This window comes from Nylanderia fulva, unplaced genomic scaffold (genome assembly GCF_048542155.1).
Source record: "Nylanderia fulva isolate GAGA-0341 unplaced genomic scaffold, ASM4854215v1 Scaffold8, whole genome shotgun sequence".
NCBI lineage: Eukaryota > Metazoa > Arthropoda > Insecta > Hymenoptera > Formicidae > Nylanderia > Nylanderia fulva.
Genome location: NW_028190916.1, coordinates 6,023,873 through 6,039,416, shown reverse-complemented (window position 1 = coordinate 6,039,416; position 15,544 = coordinate 6,023,873). Strand labels below are relative to the sequence as shown.

Here is a 15,544-nt window from a genome sequence, read left to right as displayed (position 1 = left end):
ATGTTGCGAGTTCAATAAAATGCCAAATTAATACAGCAATTATCGAGATGATCTCTTGGAAAGTCGCGCGTTGGCAAAAAAAATGTTGCAAGCTCCTACATTACATATATATGGCCATACACTGTAAAGTGAGACAGGTGCACACAGCCAAGACATGCACAAATATGATAACGACAAATGAGCGGCCGTCGTAGATATGCGTGTGTGTTGGGGTGCCTTTTCTCTCTCTCTCTCTCTCTCTCTCTCTCTCTCTATATATATATATATATATATATATGTATATATTTTATAATTAGCCGCGGGTCTCCTCTCTTCGATAAATCAGCGCGCCGCCCAGGCTTAAGACTTAATTAAAAATTTAGTCAAAAACCAATTAGCAACCACGGTGGATTAACATATTTCTAATTATCTGGCGGACACTTTCGGCCGTCTTATACCATTGGATCGACTACTTGCCATATATGAAGCCGACCTGTCGATGACTGTGCGATATATTCGATCGTGGTTAGTTTCCTTTTTTTCGCTTTGCTTTGCCTCAATGCTACGGACGCTTCATTTGATCGGAAGTTATTAGTCAATTAGGTCATTGTATTATTTGCAAATTGGTTAATTGCAACGTTGAAAAATTGCTGGACGTCTATTCGTAGCGTTAATTCTTTTGACTAAAGTTTCGAGAAAATTATTACTCTTTATCCGGTTTTTTAAATATAAATTGTAATCTAAATAAATTTAATTAATTTCAATATTTAAGAGAATTTGAAAAAATAAAGCTTGCTTTTTTATCGTATACCACACATTGATTGTCTGTATAATAATAAAAAAAAATTACAGTTTATATTCAAGGATTGAAAAATCGGCGGAACGTAAATACTGAAATCATTTTTATTTCGCTATAATATACCTTCATGGATAAATTATCATCTTACATTTATACAAGGCGCATATAGGTACGTCTAGAACCGTGCCACATTCGTAACTTCAGTATTTACTTACGAACGATTCCATCTCTTCTTCGATTCACACAATTGATACAAGCTGATACTTAATTGCGTATGCTTGCATCACATTTTCTCACGTAGAAAAAATGCAACAAGTCTGAAAGACATCAGGATTAAGTGAATTGCAAGCGGTATTTGCCAATGAAAAATCATTGCTTGATTTAATAATAGCTATGAAAAATAACGTCACGCTAATATTCCTAATATAATTTTTGAAAATATATTTCAAATGTAGCAACTTGATGTTTTATGATAAACAAAATTTGTTTGGAAATATTTTTTTAATGTGAAATTATTTTTAACGAGAAAATTTTGACTTTAATAATAAAGTTTTTCAATGCTCTCAGACTCGTAATTATTTAAACGTACCTCGTTTACATCACTGCACTTTCAGCCGGTCCATATTTAAAACAAATCCTGAAACGAATGTTTGCTAGATCCAGCGCGGTCCAAATCGTTAAACTAACTCTCGAACGCTCGCTCCTCTCGATTCCTCCTTCTGATAATGAGAGTAATCGAAGCGTCCTGTACACGTGTGTATATACATACGTACACCCATAATTACCGTACGAACGCATATCTATTTACACTATATACACTCATATTTTCTTTTGAGATCAAAGCTTAGAGCGTCTTTCGAGACGCCGATATATTCCATCGTTCAGCAAAAAAATATAATGTTCTTTTTAAGTTAGAAAATTTTTTAAGTAGAAATGTTTCAATGATAAACTTTTGGTTTAATATTTTTGAAAAACAATTAAGTTATTTATATGTTGATTATCTTTAGAGAGAAATAAGACATTTTTGAATTGACGCTAATTGCAATTTCGACTTTCAATGCTAAATGATTGGAATTTTTGGAGTTCTTGTAATCTCGAATTTTAAAATTATTATTCTTGCTTTCTTCAATTCCTTCAGAATGCAATTCTTCAGTTCCTCGATCACCAACTTTATCTGCATCCTCACTTTTCCCATTCGTTAATTCGCAAAGTTGTGGCTTTGCAAATTTGTAAGTTACTAAATTTTGGATTTTCGTATTCTTGAATTAATCAGAGAAACAGTTTCTGTCTCTTGTAAATCCTTAATCTTTGGATCCCTCTCGTGTTCTCTCACAGATCTTACACCATCGAGTTCTTATTTTACGAATAGGTTGCCAAATCTTTAGGCGAACGCGTCAAGAATTGATTTTCAATCGCACGTGTATATAATATTCCGACGTATATTATTAAGGTCGGTGTCCCGGCGGTCCCATGAACATGGCCGCCGCCGCCGCGGCATGAGTATGCCTAGCCATAGCAGCTGCAATGAAGGGAGGCACTCCTGGGGTACCAGGCGGGCCCACCCCAGAAAACATAAGTCCCGACCCGAAACTGGGATGCAGAAGGGGTCTCGCGGATAGTCTTAGTTTCTCTATTTCCGCTTCCTGAAGCCTCTTCGCCTTAGCTCTTCGATTTTGAAACCAGATCTTTACCTGGAACATAACGGTGTTCATAGAGTGGAGATGATAATGAATAAAGTCGATACCGGAACATGAACCGAATTTGCTGCCTTTCACTTCAAATGCAATTGTGTCAAAATAAGTTGTTAAATATTTCACATTTTTGTGACGTTGATAGTGAAAGAAAAATGTTAAGTATTTTCAGAGCATTATATATATTACAGTTTCGACAATATTTCCAAATAAAAGTGAATTTAAGTTAATAACAAGTTAGAGCATTATGTAATATGTTATGACTATTATCGTAACTAGTCTTCTATATAATAATTAATATACTCAGATATGTGGTTTTTTTAGAAAAATATTGTTAATAATATTCTAGAGAACTTTTCGATTTTAAGATGCTTTTGAATTTATATCACATCAAGATCCGTTAGAAATTAAAGATTTCGGTTTCTAGGGATGAAAATAGAATATAATATCGAGTATATAATTATATTTATTCGTATATAACTTAAATGATAAGTTTAAAGGATAAGTCTCCCATGACTGTTTTAAAGGTTTTAGATATGAAAAATGATGTGAAAATTAATTTTATATGAAAAATAGTTTCCGAAAATCAGAGCAATTTCTGAATTTTCTTCCCTTAAGTCGTTTAAGTTACAAAGAAAATATCGTCTTGATGGGTATCAAGTAATGTGAGAATTCATAGATTCTACTATATGTGTTGCGTTGTATCAATATACTTTGCAAACATTATATAAGTGCTACGCTATTATTAGTCGACGTCGCGTTTAACACTAACGGGATTTATAATTGGCAAACAACACACATCTATCCATCTGTGAACGTAATTAATAAAATGAATAATCTAATAATTAACACTCTGAGCAACCTACAATATGTGGACATGATAATCGGTAAATAAAAATTCCTGCGCAAAAAAGCATGTTAGCATCATTAGACACAAAGTAGTTAGTGAAGAACATAAACTTCTGGCAAGAAATTATCGAAGTATCGAGAAATTCTCGATGTCATAAGACACGCGTTGTAACAGTCGAATTTGCATACAACCGAATCGAATTGACGTTAAATTGCGTTTAATTATTATTTGTACAGCCGTTTACGGATTCCGTCGTTTGCGCAACTGTCACTTTGAATCGACTAATTTACAGTATTTCGTTATAAAAATGTAGGTATAGAAACCAGATGATTTCAATATTCAGATTATGAAATTATTTTGCGCCTCGATAAGCGCACATTGTCTATATAACACGCATAAAAAGCTCCAATATATGATAATTAATATATTCAGATGTGTGTTTTAGAAAAATATTGCTAATATATTCAGTCTAGAAAACTTTTCAATTTTATGATGCTTTTGAATTAAATGAACTTTATATCACATCAAGCTCCAATAGAAGTGAAAGATTTTGGCTTATAGGAATGAAAATAGAATATAATATCGAATTATATCATTCATAATTTAAAGGATAAGTCTCCCATAAATGCTACTATAGAAATGTATCAACCGTCTGTCAACTTCTCTCTTCATAAAAATCGCTCTGTTCATAAAAATCGCATATAACCACGCACGAAGTGATAAATTATTTCATAAGACCATGGAGATGAATGTCGCCGCGAATATCACGATTTGAATTGTAGACATACCTCTTTGTCCGAGGTGAATAATGAGAGGAGAGAGCACAGTCGAAGGAACGGTTTATAGCGGCTTAAGCGACACGAGGAGATGGCGAGGTAATCGTAGCTTATCTAAGCAAATGAATGCGATGTAGCTTCATTTCGACTGATGCATTGTAATGAACGCGTAAAGTGTATCTTAGCACGCTAATAACGTGCGATAACGTAGTCTGTTGCACATATGGCAAAAAAGGACGATAGTAAAAAAAAAATACAGAAAATAATGAATAAAATATATGTATATCTATGTAAAAAATTTGCAACTTATTTTTCTCAGATGTGTGTATAAAGACATATAAATATTAACTGGAAAAATTGCATTTTTTTAGCTTTGAAAGCAAACTCGTCTCACTAAAATATTCAATATTTAATAAAATCAATATACTTAATGAATTGCATCGATTTTTATTAATTGCACACTTGACAATCGAAGAATATGTTCCGTTTTAATATATCAATCGATATTTAATATCAATTTGAAATGTGTCAATACATGTGCGCATTGTCTTTTTACTCGATTTATATTATAATATATGTCGGATATATATATATATATATATATAAGAGCAAATATATATTTTTTCGTACGCTTAATATTATATGTAATTAACTGTCCTAAGCTAATTTACTTGCGGCTTTTGGTGTCAAATAAACTCGCATGAACGTCATGATTGTTCATCTTTTTCTTAGCGAACGTTTTAAATATATTTCTCCGAAATATCATTATACGTAAAATGAGACTTCTTCAGGGCCAAAAGAATTAATTGCTTTCATGTCTCACCTGTGTTTCCGTAAGGTGAAGGGACGATGAGAATTCTGCCCTTTCGGCTATCGTCAGGTACTGTTTCTCGCGAAACTTTTTCTCGAGCGATAACAGCTGCTGCGTCGTGAAGGGCGTTCTTGGCTTTCGGTTTGGCTTGTGCTTTCTGAGGGTGCATCTGACCGGACCTGGTCCAGGTCCCGGCAGTCTTAAGTCCCCTGAAACCAAAGGAGAGATGTGTTTAAATAGGGCTTCCTATCTTTATACAATAAAATTTACTTATACTGTCATCGAATGAAAAAAACATCCGCGGAAAAATTTTGATTCAAATATAAAGATTTAATAAAAATCTATCCATACCGTAAAGTAAATATTTGATAATATAAAATATTTCTCAATTAAGCGGGAGAGGAGTTTAATTTATTTTATAAAAATAATGGAAAATTTTTATTAGAAAATTACTCGATATATACATATATATATATCATGGTTTAAATCTCGCTCATTTTTAGTAGATTGAGCCGGTATTTGCGATGTGAAAAAGTACAAAAAGAGATGGATTAAAATAACATTACTCTGCCGTATATTACTTTGCTATTTATGCATCATTAGAGAGAAAGAGAGAGAATCAGAAAAATGATAATAACGACATCCGCGGATATTTGTATTCGTTTACTATTAAAATGTCAGTCCACCATCTTCGTGCACTTATCGAGTGATAATAAACGTTGAATGTGCAACGTTGGTTGTTAATTTACGACAACGATTAGGTAAAATGCTTTTCATAGGTTTCGCGAGATGAAGCGATTACGGTCTCACGACGAGGGTGCAAATTAAATCATAAAAAACCAATTGCGCTTGAATGTTCAGAGCAAACGGCGCCTAATTATCATCGACCTATCGTCCCAGTCTCGTGCATCCGGCATGCATGATTATCATCGACCGTCGTTGTTTATGACGCGTGCAATTAACTGATACTGCATAAAATCTTGCCACTTTTTCACGATAATGTAATTATACATTGGCAGCAGTTCGCACATTCTCCTTCGTTTCATTTATATAAATTCATTTTCCAAAAGCTAAAAATAATGTAATAATTATCCACAAAGTGAGTATAACAATAAAGGCTTATAATATATTATTACGCTACCAACATTTTTCTGTCAGACTATAATCATTAATATCCAATATGACATATTTGAAGAACCACGCACAATTGACCAAACGAACGCTATTGACGCGTTAAGAATCACAGTTGCTAATAAATCCTTTTAACGCGTGCGCGTTCTGCAATTAGAAATATTATTTCCAATCCCCATAATTCTACTCTCCGACACATTCGGAATAAGCATCTCATATTATAAGAGTATGAGTAATTGATATCTCGATGGAAGCGAAGCTACGTCAGCTAGATGCGCGGTTACATCGCTTGATTTTGTACGGCCGCATGTTGTGGCACCGTGAAAAAGTGTTTTTCGACATCCAGCTCGACGGGAACGATGACGATTTCACGACGACGAGGAGGACACGCGTGGATTCCGCGCGCTAATTAACGATCGCTCGTGTACAAAAAAGGCACGGGCCGCCGGCATTGTCGACCTGATCAGTCGAGACACCGGTATTACGTCTTCCATTCGCGTTTGCTGCACCGCTCGTTTCGCGTGTGTTGGGAGAGGCAGGCGGCTTGACGCACGTAACCGATCAATATGTTCTCCCTGGAGGCTAATTAATTTCTGCTAATTAAATACTTATTCAGACGGATCGAAGGTAGCAGGATCTGCTCACACCGCTTTCTTCCTTCGAGAACAACGTATATGGACCGTGACAACATCACACGACGCGATCTTTTGTACTAAATATTCTACTAATGGAATTTTATTGCCTTTTCTAGTGACACTTCATGCTCGAGCTAATATAAGGGTGTCAGGAATTACTATTTCAAGTCGCTCAACTAATTAATTACAACTTTAGAATTACAATGTTATTTATCTTACCGTGAAAAAGAGATGTTTTATTCAAGTATCAAACATGTATGGAAAAATAATATATAACATATAAAATATTATATGAATTCATATATAATATTCAGTGAATAATATTGTTGCATGAGAAAACACAATGTGAGATATAAAAGTATTCTACGTATAAATATAAATTTGTTCTACATTTATATCACGGAGAGAATTTTCTTTTAGAATTTACCCTGAAAATTATGGTAATCGTGGGACAATATGGTGTTGGAAGAATTTTATAAGAGTTTCTCTGATTAATATTTACCACAATAAAAAATATTAAAATAAGTACATAGTAAAATTAATCGAGTATATTTTATATCTTATTGTGGTAGATATTAATATTTTTATTGTGGTAAGAGAAAATTGTTTCTGTGTAAAAATGTGAAAATATTAAACAATTGACAATGTGGCAGCCCGTTCCATTTGCGTCCGCGCGCTTGCGTAAAGTATCCCTAATGTGTGTTTGAGTTTACAAAAGAAAATACGTAAGAAGATACCCGCAAATCTGCGCTCAACCAGACAATCTGTCGTTACGTCGACGTCCCTTCCATTCACACGGTAACATAGCCATTTCATGTCGCTCGCCAAAGTTAGCCATGCCGCGCATGTAAACGATCAATATGTTCTTCTTGACTGCTAATTAATTTCTGTTAATTACCCGATCGCTGAAACACGCACGGGAATAAGTACGTCGGCTATAATGACCGCTATAATTGGCTAATAGTTATACGATTCGTATTCCTTCGACTCTACGTTGTACATTTTTTGGGGTAATCAAATGCAACGATAAAGATTGCCTCAAATTGTTGAGATAAAATATCAACCGCGTTCAGCCTAATTAAAAATGTATACAGACTTTGTATAATTGAACGGCACAAGTTGCTGTATCAGAATTATAAATTTTAAATTCACTATAATGTATACAATATTATTTATATTATATAATGCAAAAAACTTGATTTTGTTAAAATTAGTAAAAAATACCGAGCCATTAAATATTAAAAAAAAAAAAAAATTACGCGAATATTTATACAAAATTTCCAAAGATAATTACATTAGTTTCGTCAACGGATGCTGGGGTTTTTGGAGATGCCGAGGAAAGACCGCGCGGCCAGCAACATCGTTGGAACGACTGAGGCGGGTAATTACGTCCACGGAATGATGAATCGTCCAAAATACTTTGTAGAACATCATTGGACGCGGGGCGGGCGTCGTTAATTCATTCTTGCGCGTGCAATCCAGATAAATGCGTACGAGCAGCGACGTTCGAGCGTTATAAATGATGTTCGTATTCATAATTTTCGAAAGCCGTCGTCCAGACTCGGGCATTATCAACTTTATGAGAGCCTCGCGTATCATAATCGCGCTAATCATTGTTAGAGGACTAGTGAAAACTGATTAACAAACTTTTTTCTGTTTAATCATCATGAGCGAAGTGTGACTCGAAAAATAATATAGAAATATTACTTGTAAAAATTATTATTACAACTGGTTCTAAATTTCTTTGTAAAATATCGTAGATGATATATGATCATTCTTCGGTGGTTAAAAGCTGATTCGCGTCGCTTAAAATTTTTGGTAAAAAATACCGAAGACTAACGAGAGACGTCATAATTAGCCGAGTTCCCTATAAGCGAACAATCATCTCGGAGCAAAAGCAACAATGTTGCAAATGCAATAATCGTGAGTAAGAACAATAATGACGCGTACCGGGTTGCTTCGGCTTCCGTTTTGAGTGCTGGTAATTGGTGTCGTGCATCACAGCAGTGAAAAAAAGACGAGGAAGACAAATCGTAAGAGAAAAGGCATAGAGGCGAGATCGGAAGACCGAAAAGCGAATGGTTTGTCGTTAAAAAAACTTCGTCAAGAAGTCGCGCAGGAAGCTGAAGCTGCGCTATACTAAACCTAACAGGCCACCTTAACAAGAGCAGTTTTTATCTCTCTTGAATGCATTATGGATGTTGTGAGTTATGTATGACTCTATCATGTCGAACTGTTCGCGATCTCGGTTAGCGCGCGGGCTGATCCACCTTCGTCAACTTTCCATTTTCTGTCAGTAACATCTGCAGAATAAGACACTCTTTCTCCCTTTCCTTCTGTGCGAGAGAGCACAGCGTGTAATACCCTTATATGTTTACATCACAGAAAGAAAAAGAGTGTTTCAATTGTGTTTTTCCTCAAATAATTTTTTGAAAAATCTTCTCATTCTTCAATTTTGTTCCTTTATATTAAATATTTTAAAAAATCTTAATTTTGTTGTAGTTGTAAATTATGTAAACGCGATCTATTTAATAATTCAAAGTTTTGAACGATAAAAAAGTTTTAGTAGTTATTTATATTAATTGTACTCTTATTAATTGCGAGAGATTTTTCCAATATTTTTCCTTCCTCTAATTAATATCTATGTTGCTACTCTCGAGTATTATAAGCGTTATTTTCAATTATGCCATTTTAGAAGCTGAGGTAATGCAAACAACAGTTGCTTTTATATGTTTATATCAGTTCTATGCTTGTGTGTTTTTTCAATGTTTTCTCTTTTTCGACGTTTATATCAGTTCTATGCTTGTGTGTTTTTTCAATGTTTTCTCTTTTTCGATGTTATGTTGCTTTACATCAAGTGGTGTGCAATAATTTTAATCATGTCACTTTAAAAAACGTAAAAACTTCATGCTATTTAAATTTTCCTAAATCTATTTAATAATTCTCTTTCGTTATAATAATGTTTATGATGAATTCTATTAATTTGGCAATTATAAAAGAAGCTTCGCAGAAATGAATTACGATAGAAAAGGATCAGAAAGGACTTTTGAAGATGCAGCTATAGTGGTTTATTCTTCGAAGACGATCCTCGTTAAAAATCGTAGTTGTAAATAACGTCGCGAATCTCGAAGTTACCGCAAGAGAGATTATATCCGCGCGTAATGAGGAATTCACGCTGTTTCCGAGAAAGAAATCTCTAAAACCATTACGAGCTCTCTCGGCGAGCATAAGAGTTGACGCGCGAGTAGCGAAGCTAGGCACGAGGAGCACTCTTGTCCTTTTGCAGTCTCGTGAGTACTCGAATACTCGAGGCAGAGTACTTTGAAGAGAGCCAAGATGCAGCTCGTTGCGCAGAAGGTGTCGGTTACACCTTAATGAGGTATTACTTTAATTGTCCATTAGGGAAGGATTTTGTCATGTAGTAATGTTCATGAGTCCTTTGCTTACACGAGGACACGAGTCTTTGCACTTCAACGTCTTTCTCCGTTAAAGGAATCTTCCATTTGCTTGGACAAATGATAATAACTGTGGCTCAAAGAAATAATTAATATGGATAAGTAATTTACGGTTCAAACATTGTCATCATAATTGATATTGTGTCTTGATTCATAAACATCTCGAGATCTTAGACAAATAAACTAATACATCTTGTCATAATTTCGTATTGAACAAATACAACTCAGCTCTATAGTGTATATATTTTCTTCAATTCATGTAATATATTTTGCTTACCGCAATATTAGAGCTTTTTTGAACAATTACTACAATTGATAAGAAAAAAGAGCGAGCAGCCTCGCAATCAGTAATTAATAAATCGCAACTAATTTCTCTCGTTCGAGTTATCATAAGTTACTTATCAATGAAGTGTGTTTCGATAGGTAGCACAACGTTTAATATAAACGGCGTCTAATTATCACGACTTGAAACCTACGCGGCTACGACTTTCCTTCCTTCGATTTATTAGCCAATTACAATCCATATATTCGCCGATCATGAAACAAGATCTGTATCTGTATGTCTGATCATTTTTGTATTTGCCTCAAGAATCACGCTGCAGTTGCTTTCACGGTTTCTCCTTCCCTCATTAGACATCGAACTTTATCTACGCGATCAATTTTTCGTTTGCATTGTTACACCGTCATTTTTACATCGCACCAAAAGAGACGAAAAATATCTCTCGTCGCTGATCGTGCGTCCTAATAGCCTAGATGTACGACGATCGAGTCCGACGCACAATCGTATACCGAACTTTCCGCACCGATCGTACGCGATCGGTTTCAGGAGCCGGTTGCAAGCCGTAGAGACTCGAGTTCCGCGTGACATTTGTGGAATAGAATCAGGAAAGTCAGTGTGAGGCCTTAATGACCGAGTTGCAACCCTGTCGACGTCAACGAGTAGAAGGAAAATCGCGACTTCGATGGCTGCACGCGTGTAACTATACTCGATAAGTGAATGATATTAAAATTCTAATAGTTCTTGAAATCAATAGCCAACGTATATATACTCACGGTAATTTCTGTTCAGAGACAATGTTAAATAGTGATATTAGAGAAAGTATTTGACAATATTTTTACTTGATGAAAAGTAGCTTCGAGAAAATATCACATAAAATGAAGTAATTTCGAGTGGCTCAAAAATTAGACAATATAATCATTTGAGAATAAATTAATAGTTATTAATACAAAAGTTTATTCATAATTATATATAAACATTATATAAAAATTTAATAGTTAACTAATTAACGTTTATTTATTAATGATTATAGGATATAATAATTATATATTCGCAGAAACAAATTATTCCAAATTAAAAATTCTAAGTGAGAGAAATAAAGATTATAACAATTATAATCAGTAATTTAATCAAAGTTTAGATTGAATTAAAATTGACAAGATTATATAATACATAATAATATAAAATATACAGGTAGGTTCTTAAATACCATAACATATGATAATGAATTTAAATATAAAACCCAAGTATTACCCATTAAATATTTATTTATTGTGCCACGTGCTAGAATTCTAATATTTTATCATTAATCTTGCGACATTATTCTCATTAAATCTTTCCGCTCGAAAAATCATCTGCTAAGGCAAAGATATCTTGTCATGATATTATGCGCGATGCTAGTTTTAAAATCTGAAATTTTTCTCAGATTTAAGCTTTAATCGCGTGTGTAATAAAGGTAAAGTAGAGTACGAATTTTTTAGCACATAAGACCGATAATATCCGCTTATTCGCGTGACTCATGACATTATCACAGAACATTATGACTCTCTATGCGTGTCATACATTCTCCATAAGAGTCTGCGTTCTCCGTCTAATCACCGACAATGTAATCGTACGGTCTGAAGGTAAAGAAAAGAAAAATATAGTGAAATTACTGCTCGCATTCTTTTCCAAGAATGACATTTTTTTAAGTTAAGTTTGTTTTTATTTCAGAGAATATTTCTCTTTGTATACGGATGGTTATTAAGATATTAAAATAAGACACACAATTTTAATTAAATGACAATTGCGATTCAACATATTCCTATTTCCTCCGAAAGATATTTGAGAAACATTTGTTTAAAATTTATAGCGATATCATTATCATATAAATCACATAAATATAAAAATGTAAATTTTTCATTTTAGCATAAAAAACAAAAATGAAATTTCGCATAATTTAAAATACGACAGTCGAATAACGAATGAGTATCGAATTACTAGGTAGGTACTAGACTTACCGTTCGGACTAGTAGGCCCGCCGTGCGGCGTGTAAAGATGTCCATGAGGATTGTGCGGATGTGGGGGTGGGGGTAGCCACGCGAACCCCGCCAGAGAATGTGGAAATCCCGCGGGGTTCCAGCCGGGAGCACCGGGTGCTCCGGCGAGATATGGCGGCCCTTGCGAGGGCCTTTGCACTCCGGGATGAATCGGCTGAGGCACTACCGGACTGGACTTCTCCTCCTTCTCTTGACCGGCCTCGAGATCCCTCTCCAGCTCGCAATCCGAATCCATCACGTTCAGATCCTCGGACTGGCCGACGCTTCTTATTTCATGATCCTCGAGGTCCAGATGATCCGTCGTTCGGTCACCTTCCAGCGAGCGATTCGCTTCGGAGTCGCTACGATCGTCCAGGATCTCCCGTCTGCTCGCAGGCGACACGGATCTCGGATTGGTGATCCTGTCGATCCTCTCGTCGTCCTCCTGAATACGCTCCTGTTCTCGCTGGAGCATCGTTTCGCCGATCGCGCTCGGCGAGCTGGTCGTCAGTCGATGATCGTCGCGGTCCTTCGGGATCTCCTGATCTATCCTGATGGGCGAGGACGACTTGTCATGGCTTGTTCTAGAGAAATCTTTCACCGTGAGCATCTCGTGACGAGCGGGCGCGTGATCCTGATCGAGTCTGCTCGGATGATGATGATGATGATGATGATGATGATGATGATTGCCGAAGCCGGCAAGCCCGTGTGGGCTCAGCCTGGCGAGCAATTCTCTGCTCTGAAGCCTCTGCTGCTCCATCAGCAGCTCACGATATCTACTCTCCATCTCGAGACTCTTCTCCGCGTCCATCCTGTCATCGTTCTCTCGCCTAGCCGCGAAGGCGCCGCCGCTGATGGCACTTTTCTTCGTGCCGCTCAGCAGGGCGTCGACACTGAAGCTGATCTTGCCACTTCGCGGTTTCAGATTCGAGGATGCTGACGTCGGAGTAGCCATGTCGACGTCCTCGCACAGACGATCGTTGCCGGAACCCGGACCCGTTACCACGCCTTCGCCGTTACTCATGCCGATTCTAACGCGCACCGGTTTCTTCGAGATTTTACGTCTCGCTACTATCCGCGATTTTATTGCAGCTACACTCCGAAGTCATTCGAAGACGCAGTTAAAAAGAACGTCCGACCGCTGTCTAAGTTCCATGCTGTAAAGTCCATTACATCGCAACCTCTAGCAGAACTCGAAACAATAAGCGACGCGATCCCAAGTGTCAGCTGATGATCGCTGCATTAGTTTCCTTTTTTCACGTATGACTGTTAAAGAACGATGGTGTGTTGACGCGATCGAGTCACGCGGCACTTTCGGGCGACGATCAGTTACATCGCGATTCCTGGACGAATCTCTTCGAGTAATGCTTCGAAGATGCTCTCTAGATACAGTCCGTCGCCTCAACAAGTCCCATGCTCCGTTATTCTTGGAATCCGCCGCATCGCCGCGGAATGACCCAGCCGACACGAGCGGATTCCCCCATTAAAGTCAGAAGAGTGTTTTTAAGATATCAACATGATGACCCAACTCTTCTTGTCCCTTAACTTTTATATCTTTCGCATCCCGACCGATCTTTAGCCGATAATTCGTATACAGCAACTTTCTTTTCACGATACTTTACGGTCTTTTCTCAGGCAGCGCTTAATGAGACTGTATACAAACATTTGAATCACACTTCTTAAATGAAATATGCAGGATCAAATCTGCGCCGCGCATTATTCGTTTTTATTAAAAATTATATTGCGTGGACAATATCGTCGATTTTACGTTGACAGTTTCTGTCATCATATATATATATATATTTCTATTATACAAATGTGAGTGATTATTATTTTTTTGTGCGCCTATATCCCGCAAAAGATATTTTCTAGCATTGTATTTTCTTGTTCTAAATTCAGCTTCTTCGTGATGTGATATGTACATACGATGCACTTGATGCTCCGTCGTCTATTTCACCATTAGATTTTAAATGTCATTCTTGGATAATAATGTCATTATTAATAATCGACGAACTAGATCTTTGGAAGCTTTAGGTCTCAAGAAGAATGAAACATTGATTTTCAACGTTAATCGAGAGATCCGTCGGCCGTCGCTGGCATCAACATATTCTTCCACGCATTCGAGAGTATTGAACGCCCGGCGTCGTCCGACATATACGATCTCGAGTTCTCCTTCGGCACTCTTGACTTTTCTGTCAAAATTCGGACTCTTCGTACACCGACGACGTCGACGATCGGACTTCGCGACGGTTCACCAGGACGGTCAAACACGTACTCCAGCTTATGTCACACGACGGAAGAAGGGATAAGGCGGGATAGTACCGGTGATCTTCCCGGAAAAGAAACGATGACCGTCAGTGCTGATGGAGTACAAATGTAATCGGGTGTAATCTGTGTAATCTGCCGCGTGGTGACCGCCACTGCCGCGGAAACGGCACTGATTACCAGCTCGGCTGCACTCGCGGCGGAGAGCCCTGCCGGGGCCCATTCTCCCCCTTTCTCACTCTGTCTCTCTCTCGCTCCCGTCATCTCGCTCGCTCACTCCCTTTCTTTTCTCGTTCTCGGTGTCGCGGTGTCGTCGCCGCCCCCGCAACGTTTGCAGAACCGGTACCGCGGTCTGGTCTCGACCAATACGTGCGAGCCGACGCACATCTCGGGTGTTTTGCGAGTGGGCGTTCTTCTTGGTTGAACGCGGACCAATAGCGACCAACGGGATGAATCGGAAGCCAAAGGGGGTGCCCCTTCTTCTTCCGGTTTGCCGAAGCCGCTAGATGGAGCTGGTTACACACATCACCCCGACATCAGCTCTCTCTTCGAGGAAGTCTCCAGGTGGTGGGGAACCGAGTACGGTCGATGTGGAACGTGGTGGACGTGGTGGGACATGGCGCGGGACCGAGCGGAACGTGACGACTCCTAATTGTCTAATTCCCGGGCGCGCAATGCGCGAATTGATTGGCAATACGGGTGCACGTGGCTGTGTGCATGCTGAGCGCATGCTGGGAGAACGGCAACCCTCTCGCGTTTATTCGACTACCAGGATCGCGCACGGTTCCTCTCGTTTAGCTTTCGCGAGAGCGCGAGTAAAGGCTAATCTAGGATTTACGATAATGGTGATATGCACG

At 37.7% G+C, this 15,544-nt stretch overlaps 1 protein-coding gene across 1 annotated transcript; it reads right to left on the bottom strand.

Annotated features, from left to right (window-relative positions):
• Positions 1–864: 864 nt before the first annotated feature.
• Msx (homeobox protein Msx) lies at positions 865–14,854 on the bottom strand. The gene is made up of 3 exons (XM_029316205.2): positions 12,405–14,854; positions 4,919–5,115; positions 865–2,469 (listed from the first exon to the last, which is right to left on the bottom strand). The coding sequence occupies exons 1-3, from the start codon at positions 13,444–13,446 to the stop codon at positions 2,224–2,226; spliced, it is 1,485 nt and encodes a 494-aa protein (XP_029172038.2). The 5' UTR covers positions 13,447–14,854; the 3' UTR covers positions 865–2,223.
• Positions 14,855–15,544: the final 690 nt, after the last annotated feature.